Source organism: Haemaphysalis longicornis, unplaced genomic scaffold (assembly GCF_048455015.1).
Source record: "Haemaphysalis longicornis isolate Haplotype H1 unplaced genomic scaffold, Haemaphysalis longicornis Haplotype H1 scaffold_5, whole genome shotgun sequence".
Taxonomy (NCBI): Eukaryota; Metazoa; Arthropoda; class Arachnida; order Ixodida; family Ixodidae; genus Haemaphysalis; species Haemaphysalis longicornis.
In genome coordinates, this window is record NW_027526385.1 from 43865780 (window position 1) to 43887656 (window position 21877).

Consider the following 21877-nt stretch of genomic DNA (forward strand, 5'->3'; position numbering starts at 1 on the left):
TGTACGAGATTTCGGCGCACGTTAAAGATCCCCAGGTGGTCAAAATTAATCCGGAGCCCGCCACTACGGCGCGCCTCATCGCCTGCGTTGCGTCGGCGCGTTAAACCCCACAATCAATCAAATCAATCAATTTCAAAAAAAGAAAAGTATTCAACTTGGTTACACACAGTCTCACACAAACAGACACACTTCTCTTGGTGTGCAAGAAATAAGGTATTTATTTTGCCTCTTCACAAAAATAGAACGTCACATAGGTTTGCCTTCTGAGTAATAAAACTTAGTGTAAACCACACCGACCTACAAAAAAAAGGGGAAGGTTATTAGTGGTCCCAGTAAAAACCTTGGGATGCTTACAACAACCCCAGCTTGGGCTCAAATGCTGGTTAAAAAATGGAACAGAAATCGGAAATGCACGTTCACGAGCCTGAAAATAAAAACATCGCACGGACAAACGCGAAAAAACCTGCACACCTCCGAAAACTCGAGTGTTGCCACAATGACCGGGTCAGCAAATACAAAGGAATGGCACAAGTTGGCGAGCTGTAAAATTTGAACAACACATTTTTGGGCGAAGAAAATGCTTTGGGCGAAGAAAATGCTTCACACAGCATTTACATACATACTTCAACGTAAAACTCGCCGACAGTAAGGCACGTGTGAGAAAAAATACAAAAAAAAAAGTGGTCTTGTATATAAAAAAAAGTTTCCAAAAATAGAGCATTTCACCTCATAACAGCCATGTAAGAGAGTCGTAAAAACAGCCTCCTGCCTTCGAAACTTCCTACTGCACAGGAATTTGGTAGGGCCGCAGCGATTGAAAAAGAACAAAATTACAGCGTTAAGGCAGGTTTTGAAGAAGAAAAAAAAAAAAAAATCGGCGAGATGAGAGCGGCTTTTCTCACAGCTTTTCATAGCCGGGCATGAAGAAGGTCAGTGCAAAGGCTTCCACCTCCTCACGGAGCTGGCTTAACCGCTGCACGTAGACTGGATCCGTCTCAAGCTTAGCCTTGAAGTCCTTCAGGGTTGGCCCAGAGTTGGCCTTGACCTCCAAGGCAAGCCCAAGCCCTGGGGGAAGTGGAGAGAGAGAGGGAGAGAAAGGCAACACTTAGCACCGCAGATACTACAACTTACTTTGTATAACAATCACTGCATTCCTTATACAACACATTCTAGACGCGGAAATGACATAAGAAAAAAATTCACAATTGTGTGGAAGACTTGTCTTGTGACCAGTTTGTTTCATGAGTGTTGTAAATCAAAGAGGCCATGAAGAGCAATGGAACAAAAGATGAAAGGTGTAACATTAAGGGAGAAGAAGAGAGTGGAGTGGGTTAGGAAACAAGCGCTTGTTAAGGACATATTAGTAGAAACTAAAAAGAAGAAATGGGCAGGGCATGTAATGCGAAGGCAAGATAATCGTTGGTCATCAAGGGCAACAGAGTGGATCCCTAGAGAAGGCAAGCCTGGCAGGGGGTGGCAGAAAGTTAGATCGGCAGGTGAGATCAAGAAGTTTGAAGGGGTAAATTGGTTGTGGTTAGCGCAGGACTGGGGTAATTGGAGATCTATGGGAAAGGCCTCTGCCCTGCAGCGGGCGCAGACAGGCTGATAACGAAGACGAAATACAACTTTGTTCAATCTGAAAGAACCAGCCTTGGGAAACTCTGTCAGCCCTATTCCAGCCACAAAAGATGCTTTTCTAACTGAAGAAAATGAAAGAATTAAAAACTGATATTTTGCCCCACAGTGACGCCGTATAACTGGGGGTGACATAATACAGGTCAGTAGTAAGTGTATTTACTGCACGTTAGCATTCAAGTGATCCGGCTAAACGGGACTAAAGGCTCCTGCTACAATCGGCTAGTCGTGTTTCTTGGCCGTGCCTTATGTCGGCAGCTGCCAATCGCACGTACACGAGCGTGACATCATAGAGAGATGGCCGAAAAGCGGCCGGGGTGTCGCTGCTGATTCATATACTGTCCTTCATATTGTCACGAAGACAAGGACGATGCAGTTGTCTTGAATGAGAAACACGTTTATTGGAGCGAACTTGTGCTCCCCTAACAACTCAGAAGAATACAGAGGCGGCGAAGCAGCGGTCAACAAAGTGACTTGCACAGGCGAGTGTCGTCGAATCGAATGCCCCGGCGTCCGCACTGCAGGCTTTTTATCTTTTGGCGCGCGTGGTTCTCGAAACGTCGATTCGCATCGAGAACATAGTAGATCCAAGAAGATTATTCTGGGCTGTTCACGTTAGATCGGAATGCTCTCCCTATCACGACAGATAAGCACATGAGGCACAGAAAGAAAGAATGGAACACGTGCTTCCCTTGGCGCAGAGATAACACAGACCGGTGCAGCCGGGCGGTAAAAGCAAAACACAAATAAACAAACCCAATGTATGGTTCGCGGCAATATCTCAACTATCTGTTTGAAGTTTGCGATAAAATCGGCCCCACTGTTTTCGGGACAAAGCCGTCTTTTTGACGACCACCACCATCAGGTCAAAGCAAGTGCTGCATAGGGAACAGCCACCACCATCAGCGCACCTTTGTGGATGAAGTCGGCGACCTTGACGATGTCGGCCTCCTTGAGTCCCCGAGTGGTGAGAGCGGGGGTGCCCAGCCGGATGCCGCCCGGGTTGAGGGCACTCTTGTCGCCGGGAACGGTGTTCTTGTTGCACGCGATGGACATGAGCTCGAGCACACGCTCCGCACGCGACCCGTTCAGCCCCGTGGGCCGCAGGTCGACCCACACCAGGTGGTTGTCCGTGCCACCTGGAGAAAGGTGACCGTAAGCGTCATCTTACTGTCACCTGATTGTCATATTACTGACAATAAAAGGTCATCGTAACCACCATCTCAGTGTCATTTTGTAGTCACCTTACTGACAATACACTGTCATATTATTGACTATAAAAGGTCATTGTTAGCATTATCTTGCTCCCAGTTTATTGTCACCTTACTGACAATACACTGTCATCTTATTGACAATAAAAAGTGATTGTAACCATCACCTTACTGTCATTTTATTGTCATCTTACTCCCAATAAAAGGTCATCACAAGCATCATCTAACTACCATCTTGCTGACAATACACCATACTGACAACACATAACCTTACATTAAGGTAATCTTACTTTCTGTAACTGCATTTCACCTGGCACTAACATTTCCTATCAGGCTACACTGTCCTTGGAGAGCTATAAAACTTGCTGCTTTCTGCTCTTCCGAGAAACTAAGAACAGTTATAAACACCAAGCAAAGTATGGGCCCCAGATAGAGTGCAAGAACAGTATTAATCAAACGGCATGCTGGTTTTAGCACAAAAGCTTTTTAATGGTAAATTCTTTCACTTCTAACCTTTCTCAAGCATGCAAGGCCAGTCTTTTAGGCTGCAACAAATGGCAAGACCTCTACAAAACCAAGGGACAGGACTTAACTCATTTATACTCGAGATTCCTGTAATTTAAGCATTTGTGTGCAAAAACAAATCTGCCGCAAGATTGTTTTTTTTTTTCTTGGCAGAGATCTACATGAACAGTCAACATGCTGTAGTATAGGTATAACTGCAGCCATGGTTTTTAGCAGACTGAATAAGCATCTATGTTACAAGGACGTACCAGAAAGTGAAGTTATATGCTTCAATTCTATCTCCACCACATGCAAAAACTTTAAACGCAGCAGTATTCTCCGAAAAAATATACCCTTACTTTGCACAACTCCCTAGAAGAAAAGTTATCCTTCAAGTGGAATAACCGTTAAACCAAATTTTCAAGGAAAGCAGTTGACCTTACGGTAACAAACCAGTTAAAAAATGAAGGAGTTTAGGACGAGCAGTGGAAATGGAAAAAAAGATGGCAGAAAACTGTCTGTGAAAAGTAAAATTTATTCAAGATAGAACCGTGACCATTTGCATCGTACCTCTACATACAGAAAACCATAGAGTAGGTTAAAAAGTTCTGTATACTTTTCTATGAGAGAATACAAAATCTCCTCGAGTAAAGCTCCCCTGCTGCGATACTAAGAAATTACAGCCCCTTTCTTAAAGGGACAGTGAAGTGGTTTGTAAACATTGTGGGATTACTAGCGCAAATTGTAGTCTCGAGTCTGCAGGCCTTGTTTCAACCACTCTCGCTGCGTTTAAGCGACTATTCAGTAGAAAAATCAACTTGAAAATGCAGTCCCCCTCTTTGCATCCTCCTTGCCGATTTTATAAGGCTTGACTGCGCTACGGCACGACTTGCCGAGCGTTCCACAGAATCAGTCAGCCCAGCGTTTAGTCAGTCGGCCGCCAGCGGGTCATCGCAATTCATTTGCTCCATTGAAACTACGCCATGTCAGCCTGGAAGAATGTGCCCTTAGTTTGTTAATTTGTAGACTGTATCAGGCTTAGTAAAGTTTATAAAGTAGCTCCACACAAGCGCACATGCGACGCTTCGCCGACTTGTACGCTAGTAGAAAAATCTAACGCCAACTGAACGCGGGAGAAGAGTCAGCAAAGTTAATATAGGTACTAAAGAATTAAAATCAACTGCAACTTTTATTGTACAGCGTAAAACCAAGATGTGGGAAGCACTTTTTGCGCTGGGTGAACTAACACAGCGGTCAGCAGCACAGCCACACATTTGCGAGTGCTTTTGTGCCTAAAGAATGCATTTACGAGACAGAGATATTTGTGGAAATTTGGGGGGTGCTTACTGCACGAGTGCTATTCAAGAAATAGTTGTCTAAGCTGCTTGGAATGCTGAAACTAAATAAAAATGTTAACAGGCTATACTATATATGCTTTATAGTATTTTTGCTCCTGAAAGTGCTGGTTAATGGCCAATGGTCTGGAGCACTAGGTTCAATGTTTTGCAATTTGCAAGTTTGAATCCCCGATAGCACATTTTTTAAAAGTTGATTTATTTGTGTTAGGGCATTGTTTTCTATACTGAATTCACCATTTTTGCGCTGTAACAGTCATTGCTCCACGAGCGAGTTCGCAGAATGCGCGCAGACTGACACTGATATGCTCGCGACTTATCGTTGGTGTGGTATTACCATGAGCACCAACTGCTTGCGGGCAGTGGGAACACTCCTGAATCAGTCGATACTTGGCCTGGTGCAAACACGCCTCTTACAGTACAGGCACGAGCCAGGAAAGCTTTAAAGATGGAAGAAAAGCGCATCGCATCTGAGCGTTTGTGGCCACGCGGAGGGCGTTCACTCACTGCGTACGCCTCGACTAGCGATTGTTACGATTCCAAGCCGTGCTGGCTGGTTTATCTGAGGCATCTTATAGCCGACAACATGGCAGAAGCGCGGTATGCCGATTACTAAGATATGGAGAATGCCCAACCAACGATAACGTTGGATGCCAAGCATGTTGTCTCACAGAGCTGAAACCGAAACTGGTTTGAATTCTAACCTTGGACATTGTCCAATCACGCAGCGCCTTGTATTGACGTCACTGCCGTTAGTTGGTGCGATGGCCACAAATCGCGCATGGTAGTTTTTCTTCTTTCAGGCTTTATAAAAGAATACCACCTCATCGCCCCAATAAACGATGAAAAGTGTGCTCATTTGAGCCAGTCTACGCAGCGCAAGCAAAAACAGGAGCTTGACCAATTCACTTCAGTGTCCCTTCAAGAGCAAGATGGTTAAAATGTGAAGCTTTCTTCTATGCAACCTGAATCAAAGTAAAAAATCCAAAGTGCTTTGACCGTGTAAGAATGGTGCCATCGGATAGACTTTGGCTTTATAGCGCGAGGAACCCAGGAGGTTTGGTTCCGACCACAGGAATTGTTTTTTTTTTTATTGTGGCGCTTCACATGCCTTTGTGGAAATCCGTTGTGCAAGTTGGCTTTCCTGCAGTGCATTTTAAGTGTAACAATTTGTATTTTGGACTTTGAAGACATTGGCATTCAACTAGAGAAAGCTTCGCCTTTCAACCATCTTTCACTTCACCAACCATCATCATCACCATCCGAGAATGTTGGCTTTCCCGCAGCACATTCTTGGTCAATGCCGCAATCAGTGAGGCACAGAGAGGGAGGTTTGCTTCAACACAAGCGCAGAGAAGCACATTTCCAAATGCCCACCTGACACACAGGTGTACCCCTTGGCCTGGAGCTCCTTTGCCAGTGTCCGCGCATTCTTCACAACCTGCTCCTGGTAGGCTTTGAACTCGGGAGTGGCCGCTTGCTTGAGGGCAGCCGCAATGCCTGCAACAACATTGAGAAGAAGAAAAAATGCTGGCTTAATTTTCTGCCCCAAAAGTAGTTGCCAAGAAAAGATATCATTCGGCTACAGGTGTATTCACACACACACACACACACAGTGGCAGCTGCCGCTGTAGCATTTATTAATTTATTTATTTGCATAAGTGCCCACAAACAATGATGCTTTCAGCGTGGTGCACATAAAAAAAAAGAGAGGAAAGGAAGATGTTTGCAATAGAGGAAGAAGAGCATAAGAAATGAAAATAACATCAATGGAACAAACAACACACAACTGACTCACGATTCTACAACACGCAAGAACACTCAGGCTTTAGACGCACTTTTGGATGCATGTTTATCAGCAGTTAATTGTTAAATTAAGGATACACAATTGTAATTAGTTTTAACCAAAACAAATGAAAAAAAAAAATCTGTTTGCCCCAACAGTCGCATGAAACATTCCAACTTGAATATTGATAAGAGAAAAATAGAAAGAGACTATATTATCACACCATGAAGACCGAATGAAGGTTCTTGTTGGAATAATGTTTATTGGAGCAAACTTCTGCCCCACAATGAAATAGAACAACAACACAGAAACATCGAAGCAGCAGCCAGCAAAGTGATGCGCACAGACGTGCGTCGGTGAATCAAAAGCTGCAGCACTTGTCTCGAGTGCTTGCTCTCAGTTCTCAAAAAATCGGGAACATTGTTGATCAAGCATGAACAGCCTGGGATAGCGACTGCAAAACTACACCCTTTCCCCAACAAAACAAGACAGCTGGTGCGGAATACAAAAGATGAAGGAAATGCACGCTTTGCTTGAAACACAGGATAACACGGAAGGGTGCAGCCATGCACTGGTAACAAAATATGAATAAATCGAAGGGCATGGTTCGCGCCAATATAGTAGGCCTGTGCAAGACATGGGCCCCATGTGCGAGGCATGCTTACTTTAAACTTTAACCCAAAATTCCTTCAGGAAAAGTTTAAGAAAGAAACTACTGGACGAAAACTCAGCAGCAAGGAACAAAAGGCAAACCAATGCAGTTACCTGCGATGACATTGTTGTGTGGTCCCCCCTGGAGCCCTGGGAAGACAGCCTGCTTGATCTTGTCCTCAAGGTCGTACATGACCTTGACACCCGTCTTAGACTCAGACCGGACACCTGCATGAAGAAAACTGGTCATGGAGGCTTGAATGAGAGCACGGGGCTGCAGGTAGTTGCTCCAACAAACCACAACGGGAACTGCCACCAGTTAATACACCCACAATCATTCCTACATCACCAGGGAATACCCAATGTTTCTTGCTGTTCATAGTGCCCCCCCCTCTACATTCACAAGAAGCTCTACCACCTAAACCTACAATGGAATAAAAAAATGAAAAGGCTAACACTGGGAGTCCCACAAGGCAGACAGTGTTCTATGCAAGACCCTGATCTAAGATATATAAAATCTATGCTCTAAGATAACAAAGAAGATAGAATAATTGCCTGCCAGTCTTTCATTAATCTCTCCAGTACTTTTTTTTTCCAGGCATAGAGGATACAGCTTACAACGTATTCAACTCTACAGCAAATGCAATGTGTTTTTCCTAAACAAGTGGTTATTATAATCATCGTCACTACCATCAACACCAGTCCAAGTCCACTGCAGCACAAAGACCACCAACTGCTCCTGTCCTATGCTGCCCAAATCTATTCTTTGCCCCCAAATTTTCTCCGAGCCCATTCTTCGCTCCCAATTTTCTGACTACGTCCTTCAGTCGAGCAAATGGCCTCCTTCTACTCCTAGCCCCGTCTCAGCAGCCACCCTGTTACCGTATTTTCGCGCATGTAACCTGCCCCTGCATATAACCCACACCCCCACTTTCCGTTGACGAATAAAAAAAAAAAAAAATACATCCCCACGTATGCCCGCATAGTTTATACATAAAAGGATGGACCAAAGATACTAATTCAAGCAAAATTACACATTTGTTTGTGCAAAAGAGCTTACCTAGCTGACTACGTAACTAGATGACTTGCCAAAGACATTTTTTTTTCAGGTTCGTATATTGTTGAGCTGTGTGTGCAGAATAAGCACTGTCAATGGGATAACAGTGGCTTAGTCGCTACTACTGCTGTAAGGGCATCATGGCCCAACGCGCATTGCGGTGAAGCTGCACCAAACGAAATACTTCGCATACAATCTGCACCTCTACTTCACCCCCGAAATTTTCACATTTTTGGTGCGGGTTATACGTGCAAAAATACGGTATACTGTTACACCAGTCCAGTTGTTTTGTCGCTTTGCAAGTCCAGCCCAAGCCTGTTTCTTTTTCTTCACTTGAACTACGACACCTGCCACCCAGCCTAAGAAAACGTGCTTGTGTTTGACAGAGCACCTACGAGTGCCTGGCACCTCGCTCACCCTTGCGGTAGAAGATGAGCCCTGCCCGGGGCCCCCTCAGGGTCTTGTGGGTGGTGGTGGTGACGATGTCACAGTACTCGAAGGGGTTGGGGGCCACCTGGGCGGCCACGAGGCCGCTCACGTGCGCCATGTCGGCCATCAGCAGCGAGTTGTTCTCGTCCGCAATCTCGCGGAAGCGCTTGTAGTCCAGGTGGCGCGGGTAGCAGCTCACGCCTGCAACAGTCATCGCACATACGCATTCAGATAAAATGGCCTCTGTACCAGAACTACAATGACACTACTCTAAGACACTATCATGTGGCTGATGAATAACCTAGCTGCACACTGCAATGTCAGCTACAGCAACAAAATGAAGCTCTGAAGCCAGTGGGGCTCTTCGGCTATCAGTCTCAAACTCACCACAGACTTCCTGGGAAGCAATTCATCATTCATTCTACACGCATATTTCTGTGGAATGGAGAATCCTTAGCCTATCTGCAGATTACCTGCAATGAGCCCGAGATTGTAAATTGAAAAACCCCATTGTATTTGAAATTTAATTAAATCGTAAGGAGCTAAATAGCTATCCTTCAGCAAAGAATGCACCTAACCTGCGCAGCGTCGAACATCAACCACCATTTTTCGGTAGGCCAGCCAACCTGGCAACCACATTGTGCCTCAATTTTTAGATTTAGCATTTTTAGCATCACAAATGTGAAAAAAAAAAAAAAAATGTGTGGGGAGAACGGGGAAGGTGAGGGGTGGTGGTGGGGGGGCACCAACAAAGTTTCGTGGAGACCAGCTAATCAGTAACCACAACAAGGTGGAGGACTACAGGTGAATTTAAACAATGTGGGACACTAACATGCGCTGAAATCTTGCATGCTGCAAGGCCATTTCATGCTCGACCTCTGTTAACAACACAGCCTTCACAGCCCAAAATTGAATTAGCAACCTCAGGCGCCATAGCATAATGCCCTGGCCACTGTGCAACCGGTAAATCTAAAATGCACCAAAACCATGCTTCATCTATTTTCAATGCCCAGTCATGAATTATTTTAGGTAACCTGGGGTTCCTTAATAACCAATTAAGAGCATGCTTGCCGCCTCCACCAGAAAAACTACCAACTTCAGCCACCGAACCCCCAATGACAGCTAGGAGTGACTGAGGGCCTTAGATGGTTCATGCAGAAGTTTAGGTGCCGCATCACTTTTTTTTTGTGTGCAAAGAAATGTGGATGCAAGTGCAGTTAATGATGAATAACTGGGTTCTGCCACATGCTCAAAAAGTGAGGTAAGTGATGCTGTAGAGCTCCACCTGTGCACTGGTGAACGTGGCTGGTTGCTTGTCATTTTCAATAGTGCAAAAAAGCTCACACAGATGCTGAAGAAACCCACACAGAGACAGTGCGCAGTGGTAGTAACAACCTCCCCTCTTCGTCACGAGGATGGCTTGGTGGGCCAGTCGGTGGATTTATACGTCTTTCTTGGCGGAATAAAAATCGGTTGTAGTTCAGCGTTCGTCCTGTCTCCTCTTCCGTGTGTGTCGTCTCTTCGTGGGCTGTTAACCCCTTCATGAGGTTCACTCTTCCTCGTCCTCCAGGAAATAGCACTCACACCCACAGCTTCCCATTGCACTTAATGAAAAAGAAGTAACCAAAACAACAAGAAAACAAAGGAAGTGTTAGCACAAAAAGAGACCGAAACAATGGGGGCCCTTGTACTGTACGTCATGCTTCTTTGTTGCCTGCATTGCGCACTTAAGCAGGCTGACTGCTTAACCATCAGAACCAAATCACTGATCACTTCATGTGCATCTAAATCAAACATGCTCTAGAGCTAGACGCAGAAGGTTTCTCATAACGAGCGTGGGAACGAGGAACCAACCCTGGGGGGTTCCTCCTCGGGGCTCACGCCCCCCACCCACCGGCGATGATGAGCTTGGGCTTGAAGAGGGCGGCCGTCTGCTGCAGCTTGTCGTAGTCGATGAGGCCCGTCTGGGGGTTGACCTTGTAGGGCATGGACTCGAAGAAGATGGAGGTGGCCGAGATCTTCTTCTTGTCCGTGAAGAAGCCGTGCGTCAGGTGGCCCCCGTCGGGCAGGTCCAGGCCCATGATGCGGCCGTGGGGCTCCACCACGCCCGTGTACACGGCAAAGTTGGCCGGGGAGCCCGAGTAGGGCTGCACGTTCACCCCCCACAGGGCCGGGTCTAGCCGGTACGCCTCCAGGGCCCGCTTCTGGCACAGCAACTCGATCTCGTCAATGAACTCGTTGCCCCCGTAGTACCTGCAACCGGACGGCACGGCCAAGACAGGTCAGACGACTGATTGCGAGATTTAATGCACCGTAGCTGCACCTGGACTGGGAAACACGCCAAAGCGGAGGGCTCCCCCGGATAAATTTTGGCCACTTGGGTATCTTTGAAGTGCGCCGAAAACCTCTTCACATGGGCGTTTTCTTTTTTCGCCTTTATCTAAAAAAATCTCAGGCCATCTCCACTACCGTGAGACCTGGTGAGGGGCGAAGAATGCGGTGTATAAATGTATTCTTGAGGCCTTGGCATTTTTTCCAATGGAGATGAAACCGTTCGGGGGTAGAGGTATATACGGGTTTGCTGTAAAGGTCTCTGGTCTTTGAAGGACGAAGCACTCCAGTGTGAGGCGGCGTAAACGAATGTCCCAGTGTCTTTTTAATACGCGTTACGAGGCACTCCAGTGTGAGGCGTAAATGACTGTCCCAATGTTTTTTTAGTACGCGTTACGTCCTAGCGTGAGGCATAAACAAGTTTTGAGTATTAGGAATTGAACAGGCCCATAGCAAGAAGATATGTGTGCCTGGGGGGCCAGGAGACTTGGCTAGGTCCGATCAAGACACCACACTACCACTGGCTGCAGGACGTCCCCGTACCGTACAGATAAAATGACGCCTTGCTGGTCATGTCATTACTAAACTGTGACACTTCGGAGTCCTCCTTTTGGAGTCTACAGGACAGCAGAGGCCTACTGTGGCAAGAAACGTATAGATATGTTTTTGCTCAATCTTCACCAGTGGTCAGAACTGGGAGCTACCCAAATTACGCAAGAAAGTTACGAGAGGCGACTAACGTGGAATCCATAGGAGACTTCCCTGCCCACGGCCATCTTGCGTCAAGGGTTCTCACAGAGACCCAGCACGCAATGCTCTTTCCCAACAAAGTTATCACATGGCTTCCATATTTAATGTAGTGAGCACAGTTTTGTATTTATCTGACTTCCAAATCCTCATTGCAATAACTGATGGTATGCAGCAACCATTCAGAATACCTATCTCATAATACGATATCCTTCATATTCCAAGCAACTGGCAACACCTTGTTTTAAGGCCACTTACATTTTCTTGGATCCTGGCCGTGCTTTCAGAATAGCAAAATATAAACATACCTTTCCTTTTTTGTACGCGACACTTACACCACCAGAACACTCCAGAAACCATCCACTATCACGCACGATTTTTAAAACATTAAACCACTTATTCTTTAATTTTCATTTATAATATTTGTATTACTGTAAAAATAACACTTCATACAATATAATTCTACTTCTTAATTTCCCCTTCAATGCCATTGCGACAATTGAGGAAAAGAGCTGACCTCTGCCCGGGGTATCCCTCGGAGTACTTGTTGGTGAGGCAGGTGCCCAGGCACTGGGTGACCGCCAGGCTGGTGAAGTTCTCTGAGGCGATCATCTCCAGGCCCCGCATCTGGCGCTGCTTCTCCTTCAGGATCAGGTCATGGAGCTCATCGTCGCACTGCTCCAAGCTCTGCTGCATGAATCCGGGCTCCATGGCTGATCCTGTGGGAAGAAAGAGCATCCTGGGTAACTAACTTACACTGGGACACTAATTGCAGCCTACCTTGGTAGCTCAGAAATCCAAATTTTGTTGGTTAATGCGCCGAAGCTACACCTGGGCTGAGGCGTGCCATAGTGAAGTGCTCCGGATTAAGTCTGACCGCCCGGGCATCCTTAACGCGTGCAGAAATCTCAGCACAGGGGCATTTTTGCTCTTCGCCTCCATCTGGAGAGCAACCACTGTGGTGGCCGGGATCGAACCTGCAATTTCCTTGGGCTCAGCAGCACAACACCATAGCCACTGAGCCACCACACCGGGTCTCTGTACACATGTGCACAGAGCACAAGTGTAGCACACAGGGTGCTGCACCTTAATATGGACGAGAATTTAAAAACAGCCAGAGCATTTTACGCACAGAAGGCCGAGGGAATGTTGTGAGTGATGCGATACGAAGTTTGCTTTCATCTTGTCGTTTGATACACCAACTCTTCAGTTAAGATTTAAAAGCAAAGCTGTCAATTACAAGGTACGGGGCAGGGCACAGTTTAAAGCATTCAATGCAACTGTTCCCAACGAACCAGCAATTTTCATAGCGTATCAAATAGTCGCAAAACTATTAGACATAGCTTCCACATTAATTAGAGCGGAAAGTTGGGCAAGTTGGTTTCGGGCTAACTTGGTACCGGTACTGGTACTAGGTTGGTACTAGGATGCCTGTCCCATCTGCATCCTTCTCCTGTGTTCTCGCTTTTGTGCTAGAAAATATGCATGTTACCCTCCACAGCATGCAAACATGTTCTTAGGCAAACATGTGGCGTAGGTTGCAGTTTTGCAAGGTTTTGGCAACGATCATTCAATAAATATGCAAGCATCAAGCACTAATTGTTACACCTCATATTGATGTTTAGATAAGGAAACTGATAAGATTCTGCAGTGTAACTTCCTATGGAAATTGCAAGCTGTGCAATACTACAAGCCACAGGCATTATTGCAATGAAACTAGGATCAAAACAGAAGGGAGAAATCCACTGACACGTAGGTGATGGCATGTTTTCTATCTTCTATGCATTTTGCTTCAGCAGCCTGGGCACTCGTTAAGACAACAAAGAAGGTGGGTGTGCCAACAAACCACCACGGGCCTGCTGGGAATACTGCCAAACAAATCCATTTGCCCTGTTGGAAGCCCCAGCCCGTTCATTTTGATTGACTGACTGTGGTGTTCAATGCGCCAACGCAACGCAGGCGATTAGGCGTGCCGTAGTGGAGGGCTCCGGATTAATTTTGACCAACTGGGGATCTTTAACGTGCGCCAAAATCTCGCATACACGGGCGTTTTTGCTTTTTGCCTTCACCAGAAAAGCGGTCACCGCGCCCGGGAAACGAACTCAGTCCATCCAGACTGCCAACATGCAGTAAAAGAAACTGCTGCAGAGATTTGGCACTCAGCAACCACCTTTTACACTTGTTTATATCATCATATATGGAAGCTGATTTTAAAAGTTTTTTTCTTGCACAAACGTAACTTCGGCTCGCTGGGAGATAACATGTGACCTCAATGCTGCCAGTATGAAGTACTAGGTGTGGCTTGGAGGCCCGGAAGGAATGGCGTAATCGCAACAGCGGTTGCCACGCTGGGTCCTGATAACATATCACTGCATATCATTTTCTCGTGATGCTACGCTGAGACACTTTCTCATTTCCTTGTTACCGCTTTCTGCCCTTCAGTCATATAATTCATTGCACCAATTGACTGGCAAGTGGGGCGCCCGGCCCTGAGAAAGGGCGACAAGCGAATGATCTTTGCTACCCACGGCGCCACATCACTAGCATTGTCAAGCTGAATGCTAGAGCATGTTGTAGCTACTCACATTACTAGGTTTGGAGCAGAGTTAGATTTCACAAAGGCTTTTCTACGGTCACTAGTGTCAGTCATTCATAGCTTTGCACATATTCTTGATAAGTCAGGCCAAATTTACACTATTTTTCTTCCATGTTTGTAAAGACTTCAATCTCAGTACTGGCCACACTGGTCCAATACTGGCCAGGAATGCGCAACAAGCAATCGGGACCCATACTGATATGAAATTAAAAATAACACTTTCATTCATTTATTCATCTCACATTGCAAGCTAATCTACAACCTTAGATCTGAAGGTCCTTCACCTTATGTGATTAACAAAGTTTCTGCACATTTATCTCATATTCAATTTGTCAGAATTGATGGCCACAATTATAAGTGTTCCGTCACTTCCGGCATTCCCCAGGGAAGTGTCTTAGGTCCCCTACTCTTTCCAATTTACATAAAGCCTTTTGCTATCATAATCCCACAGGCTATGCTATTTCGTAATGATGGTTTGGTTCATAAAATTGCTAACCATGATTAATGACTACTACTAAGCTACTGAACTGTTATTTGTATGCTATTACTCAATGTTATGCAACTTGATCCTGATAAGACAGTTTTTTCAAAATTATTAGTAAAGGACATTGCTTCTCTTTTGCAGTCTTCTACAGCCTGCCTACTTACTGAAGTTAACAAATATAGATACTTGAGAGCAACTTAATGACCTTAAACAAAATAAACACGTTACTATTTGCTCATACACCTTCCACAAATGTTTTTTGAGCCATTAACTTCACATGCCCCTTACACCTTTTGCTTACACTTCTCTGATAGGGCCAAAACTAGAGTATGCATTCCTACACTGCAAATTTGAAAAAGATGTAAAGCCTAAGTTCCTCTAGCTTGAAAATACATTGCATATGCAATTTAACTCCTACCCAAACTCATCAATAGCATGACTGCCATGGAATACACACCTCGAAGTCATTTTCAACTTACTACACAAGACTAACATCTTCAAATATTCTTTCTTGCCATTACGTGTGACTAACATGCTCAAAATTTCTTTCTTCTCTTCATGAGAAACTAACAACTTCAAATATTTTCCCCCCCACTAATTGCACAACTTGATGGCATCCAAAAAATTGATTACTAACATGAATTGTTTTTGTATGGCACATTTCGGGGTTATATGCCTCTCTTTAATGGGCCTGCAGTATGTAGTATATGATCGGAGAACTCAACATGACTATTTTCTAATTGTACGTCCCCTAGGATTTCACCATGGTTAAGCTATTCTGGCTGAGACAAACTAAACCATGAGTTACTGTGATTGTTGTAAGAAATCCCCTACCATTTATAACAACAAAAAGGCAAAGGTAGCACAAGCAAATACAAGCTAGCTGGAGAGCGGCAAATAAGTAGCAGCATCGGAATACTCGGAATAGCTCCACTGCTGTGCAGACGATATCAGACGACAGCAAGTCGGCGCCCAAGCACAAACCTACCTGGTATCCGCATAAATACGGGGAGAAGTACACGTAGAGCTAGTGTGAAGAAATGCTTGAGCAGGCTACTCCACAGCAGCAAGTGAGCGCTCAAACTAAGGGGAAACGTTCGACGCGGCTTGGACGATGTGCCGCGCGCAGATAAGCTCCCAGTCTCGCCTGACTCCTATCAGGGCTCGCCCGCAGCCGCCGGGATATGATAAGACGACCACAATTTCGAGATTCAACTACTCGCGAGATTGGAACACCGGACTTTAGCTCTGCCCACTGAGAGTTGAGCAAGACTCCCAATATCACGGCCACACTTGGTATCTCCAGTCGCGTATCTCGTGTTCTTTTACAACGCTGGCAGGTTGCCACAAATTAACAGGTTTAAAGCTGTTGTTTTCTAGCCGGTAGTGTACCCTTCCTAAACTGATAAACATTTGAAGTGCCCGCTATTATTTCTGGCGGCAGAAAAAAAAAAAAAAAAGGACACTTTCCCCACCCAACCCCCTCTATTTCACAGCACCGAACTGTTGCGGCGTCACGATCCAACTTGGCACCCGGCACACTAACGAACTTTCAAACCAGCGCTACCGTGTTTGGAGGTACGGGCCAAAACGGTTCACGGTCAAGGCTTCGCGCCTCCTCTGCCGTGGAAGAAACGAAGGCATCGCGACCTCGACTACGCGAGCAGTGCACGCGCGAGCGGCAAGCGCGTCAGCCGATATCGCTGCTTTATCAGCGCTTGCGGGGGCGACCACGCGTTATACGCGTTACGGATGGTCTTATCGTTTGACGGCGAGAACCTCCGACAAGAACGTCAGCAGAGGCGAATGATACAGCGTTTTTTCGCCGTAATCCCGGAGTACGTGGCAAGCAAAAGTTTGCCTGGATTTCAAACTTACGGGTCGGTGCCGTCGCTACGTCTCCCTGCGCTTGAGCCGCCATGTGATGAACAGGTCGGGCCGTATTTCTCAACACACGCCTCCCGGCGAAGTGGTGCGGGTCAGTCCACTGACGTAGACGTCGAACACGGAAGAAGGTGTCCGAGAATGTGCAGTCCGCCGCGAGCCGGTGCCAACTAGTTTTTTTCCCTTGCTGCGATGGTCAGTTTTGGTTCGCTGTGGGCAACGAACTCAAATGAGCGGCGGGTAGCAACCGGTTCGCTTTGGGGCGCGCCTAGCTGTGCCATGAAAAGTGGCCCGGTTGCTCCAAAAACAAAAAAGTGGCTGCATACACACGTGACGGATTCTTGCACCGTGCCATTGCAATCGTCTGGCATGGGAACGGTGCGTCACGGCGTCGGGCACGCAACTGCGGAAGCGTATATCTGCGTATATGTACCACGTGTCGACATCCGAGACAGTTCGTGTGGTTCGTGTTTTGCTCGTGTTCATTTTGTCTAGGAGCGCGAACAAGAAGTTGCAGCAGGTGGCACGTTGTTTACAACTGGCTTGGTTATTCCAACACTAGAACGATTTACCATTCGTACAAGCTTTTAGGAAGCACAGAAATTCGATAAACTGCTCTCGCACAAATTTTGCGAATTGACGCATTACAGGGTTAATTAGCGCGTATGCTTAGGGCCCTCATCGTCGAAGCCGTTAGTAGCTCTGTAAATCTGGTGATATCTGTTGGGCGCAGGTCAGGTGCTCGCAGCTAATTAAGCTGCATTGTAGTAAAGCTCTGCTTGTTGCAGCCCGCTGAGTCACAACACGGTGCGGAACCTCACCCAGCGGCGCCGCAGTCACCAGCCGTCCAGGGCATAGAGTTTCTATGGTCCAGGGCGCAACTGCGGCGTATCCGTTCACCTGATGCTTTCGGGTTTACGTACTGCGTCATGAAAAGTGCTTGCGTATCCTCGTAATACGTTATTGGGGGTGCAGAAACCATCGAAGCCCCGCCAAGAGGGAAGGCGGCCATCTTACCAGTGGCATAAAACAGCAATGTACAGCTGCGTTCGTGCTTATTTGCGCTGCCGATTAAGTCGCCCGCATCTTCAACGAAATAAAAGCGGTTGCGTGAGGTTATAAAGAATTTTTTTTTTTTTTTTACTTTTAGATGGTCAAATGGCCTACAAAAGCGCTTGAAGATTGAAGACCTGTGCATGTCTGTAAACGGGCTCGCTGCGTCTACAATAACAGTGGTGGTTCTCAAGATGAGAACCACTTCGTTGGTGCAATTTCCTGAACTGGAAGATGTCGCTTCTATTTGCCCCAGCAAACACTCGTATGCCGCCGTGAACTGTGCAGCTGTCGGGTCGTTGTACCCACCTCAGCCACGAACGGATCCGAAGAAGTTCTCGGCATGATCCAGCTCGGTTAGTGCGTCAAAAAGTACTTCAGCTCACCCTGGCCAACGCTCATTGACCATTTTTTCAGTGCTCGCCATGGAGATCGAGAAGCCTACAAAACCAGTTTTTTTCAAGCCTTCTAAAAGTGGCTGTCCAGCCAAATCTCTCAGCACCTTTATATATGCTTGGGAGTCAGCAAAGAATGGCTTCCAGCAGGCTTCATTCTGCTTCCACAGAGGAGCCCTGTAGGAACTTTCAGAAGGGTTCCTTGAGTTCAAGAGGACAAACAGGGGATCAAAAACTCCCACAAGCTTAGATGTTACACGAGCACCATGGAATCGTGGTAGCTTTGGCATTTGTTCACAGAAGTTCAATGCATCAGCAACGGGGGAACTCAATGCTTGCACAGCATACGGCACCTTCGTCTTTTGCCCCTCCCATTGCACATAGGCCTTCATGAGTTTGTTGCCCAGCCGCAGCCGAACGCCTCCAACGCCACTACGTAGGCCAACTTGACGTGCTTTCCTTCAGAGTCGACAAGGTGGCCTAGATTCGCCAAGGAATTGCGGATAAGCTTAATCATATGACAGGCACCTAAGATAACGCAAACATTCTTAATGTTGTCATACGGGTTCACAAAGCTTGCAGAAATCTGCTCAGAGTCCACACAAAGTTCAGCACCTAAACGCCTGGCCATGATGAAATTCGAAGAGGCTCCACAAAGCGTGAGAGAGGCAACTTCAGCCTTCACTGACGCAAGTTTCTCCATGCACTGTTTGGTCAGCCGGCCCTCTCTGCACTTGTGCGAGTCAATTAAGAAGCACCCAAGTGGCATTTACACCCAACGATTATGAAGGCACACGCATTTCCAGCTTCTGGAAAGACTGTCGTCATCATGCCCTGCTGTTCCAAAGTGAACATACCCGACTACCCCATCTCCAACAAGTTTTACACGTTTCCTTATAGACATGTCGTCTACAATTAGAGCACAATAAGAGGGATATGCTTCTGAAAACTTTTCCAGGAAAGAAAATGCTTCTGCTGTGAAGCCAGGAGCTCCTTGAATAGGTGTATGCCGACCCCAGAGTGTTCACTGAGATGCCAGGACCTTGTTGAACTTGGATCAAACGTAGTCATATGCAGCTGGATTATAAAAGTGTAAAGTCAGTGCAAATTCTCACTGCTCAGTCGGGTACTTTCGTTTCTGTTCATTCCCATCACAGCTAAGTATCTTCTGAATGTCATTTGAGAAAACAGATGTGAACACGTGCGACCCTTCTTCTGACAAATCCCTTCGCTCTCTAATTTCTATGGTGATTTCTTGTGTGGCTCTCTTTCTCTTAACCAGCATTCGTTTTGTTTGTAGTAACGTTTTAATCTTCTTTAACTGCATTATTTCTCCTTTTGAGGCAAGGGCCTTGCCTTTGTAAACCCGCTTGGTGGGCGGGTCTTTGGGATGCTCTTCAGTTCCAGGCAGGTCGCACAATTCAGAACCAGAAGGGACCGGGCAATCTCGAGTCTTGGGGTTGGGACGCTTCCGTTTCACCTGAAGTTGGAACCGTACGATTTCTCAGACGTCTAAGTTTAAAAAGGCAATTCGCGGAAGAACTAAGTAAAACTTTGCATCATATTCTGTAAATCCAACGTCGGAGGTACTATACGATTTCCTTGGGTGAACTAATCGAAGTCTAAGCAACAACCTTTATTCCTAGTCATACGTGATAAGTTGTATGCATGCCAGCAGAGAAGACATGGCACAAGCTCAAGTTTAATTTTATATTTGCTGGATGTATCTTAAGCCACCCCTCCACAGTCCCGCTAATCCTTGGCCTACAAAAATGCAGAGTCTATGAGTATAACAGCTCTTTGCTGAACATGCAATTATGTAGCGGCCATAACGGCACAAACACGCTCAACATTTCGCTTCTCGTTTAATGATGGCAGTAATACTCACAGGTTTCCGTAGACGAGGCCGAAAAGGAGGGAACACCGTGGGCACACTTCCCACGCGCAGTCGCGTCGTTTGCCCAGTGCGGTCGAAGCACTCAGGAGTGAAATGCACTGAACACAGGCGGTCTGCATCCTTAGCACGCCACCCTTCTCGGCGAGCTGCCCGCTCCCAACGGCCCCGCACCTCTGCATTCTTCGGAAACCTGTCAATAAATGTATGAGTATCAACTGCTGCCCACACACACACACAACTAGCACTGTGTCATCGAACACTGCGACAGAACATGAAGTAAAATCTGCTGCACAAATGCAATGGAAAAAACCAAACACCTCGGCTTTATCTCAAATCCCTAACAATCCACGCCAATGTGCACCCACTTACTAATTCACAATTACATTAACTTTCCCACATGCACACACGTTGCCTACGTCACACCTTAACATGAACACAACCGTACAAACGATTGTGCTCGTTAAATTAAGTACCGTTTAATTCTTCATTATGACCAAGGCCGTCTAGTTATATGACCTTGCATAGTGGGGCGTGAAGTGACCGCGATGAACGTTTTTCCAGTAGCAATCTGCGCATGCGCGGGCTGCCGGTCCGCCATTCTCGACAGTCGCCTCAAGCAGTTTAAACACAAGGGCACCCCCTCGGCTTGTTGCTCGGGCACGTTTTTACTTCCTCTTTTTTTTACAACTGGTAGGAAGTTCGCATGTGCACCCCCCCGCCCCAAAAAAAAGCTTAGCAAAGAGAGAAAGCGACAAAAAAGACACTTGACGCTGACCCCGCCGCGAGCACATGGCTATCAGTGAGGGAGCAACAAAGATGAAAAAAAGTAAAGAAAAAACCACACGACGATTTCACATTATGATTTCGCAATACCCCCTAATGCGAAATTTGTGCGCAGCGCTAACTGCACTTTTCTCGGTCACGGCGCATACCTGCCGAGTCTCAGGAAGTGATCGCGTGATAACCTTACACGCGGTGGGGCGCGCTACTCTGCCGTCATTTCGCAGCACTTCGCTGCCGCCGAGCATGTTGTTGCAAATCGTGTTTGAACCTCCCGCGCAAATGTCATGTGGTTCGTGTGAGCCACAAACGAAGGCAGAGCGTCTGGCCGAAGTGTAAGGGGGAGGGCGCTTTACGGCGGCGAATGAAGGAAGTGTGAGGAGGAGGCAGTGAGACATACTGAGCCGTGGCGACGCGCTGGCAGATGACGCCTTAGCAGCGCGTGCTGCCCTCCCTGGCCAATCCCTCAAGTGGGTATGCGCCAAAAAGGAACAAAATTTCGCCACACGCTACTCCTCCGTTCTGCCTGGTGTGGCTAGTTCGCTCGCTCGGTTACGTGGACGCCGCCGCGAAACCCCTGTACCGTGCGCCAAAGTGCTGTGCACTAGAACGCAGATCAGTCTCAGTAATGTGCACCTGCTTTCGTGATATTCATGTGAAAGGGACGGGTGACGGCTGGTGCGGGAAGGACAGGAGAGTTTTGTCGGTTTTGTGCCAGACTGACTGCAATTATTTAGTTCGTCGTGGCGGCGCTAGGAGGACCGGCACTGGAAAAGGGTCCATTGAACCCGCTTTCATGTACTTACAGGTGAAATGTGAGGCCACAACCTTTCTTCAGCCTATTTCCACATCCGTCAGCAACGCAGGTGGCAACCATTCTCAAAGAGCCAGGCTTGCACACATTAAAACGTCCAACAGCAGTAGTGTGGTAGGGTGTACTAACAAATAAAAATTGAGATGCGACGGCAGCCCACTTTTTGCCTCTGGCAAGATGGCGGCCACTGGCGTTACCTGGCGTCATCTGGCGGGCGTCGCTTTTACTCCTGCGAACCTCAGTTTAGTTTGCGCGCAGGTACACTGCT

The 21877-nt window shown here is 46.7% G+C and overlaps 2 protein-coding genes across 3 annotated transcripts; both read right to left on the reverse strand.

Moving 5' to 3' along the window:
* Positions 1 to 200: 200 nt before the first annotated feature.
* LOC144138133 (serine hydroxymethyltransferase-like) lies at positions 201 to 17079 on the reverse strand. 2 transcript variants are annotated; one of them, XM_077670258.1, is made up of 8 exons: positions 16665 to 17079; positions 12224 to 12425; positions 10523 to 10881; positions 8617 to 8829; positions 7257 to 7370; positions 6083 to 6205; positions 2547 to 2774; positions 201 to 1065 (listed from the first exon to the last, which is right to left on the reverse strand). In XM_077670258.1, the coding sequence occupies exons 1-8, from the start codon at positions 16705 to 16707 to the stop codon at positions 899 to 901; spliced, it is 1449 nt and encodes a 482-aa protein (XP_077526384.1). In that variant the 5' UTR covers positions 16708 to 17079; the 3' UTR covers positions 201 to 898. The 2 variants fall into 2 exon arrangements, with proteins under 2 accessions (XP_077526384.1, XP_077526385.1); XM_077670259.1 differs by lacking the exon at positions 16665 to 17079 and adding an exon at positions 15775 to 16231.
* Positions 17080 to 19214: 2135 nt separating this feature from the next.
* On the reverse strand, positions 19215 to 21805 carry LOC144138139 (THAP domain-containing protein 2-like). The gene is made up of 3 exons (XM_077670269.1): positions 21602 to 21805; positions 20007 to 20205; positions 19215 to 19598 (listed from the first exon to the last, which is right to left on the reverse strand). The coding sequence occupies exons 1-3, from the start codon at positions 21670 to 21672 to the stop codon at positions 19230 to 19232; spliced, it is 639 nt and encodes a 212-aa protein (XP_077526395.1). The 5' UTR covers positions 21673 to 21805; the 3' UTR covers positions 19215 to 19229.
* Positions 21806 to 21877: the final 72 nt, after the last annotated feature.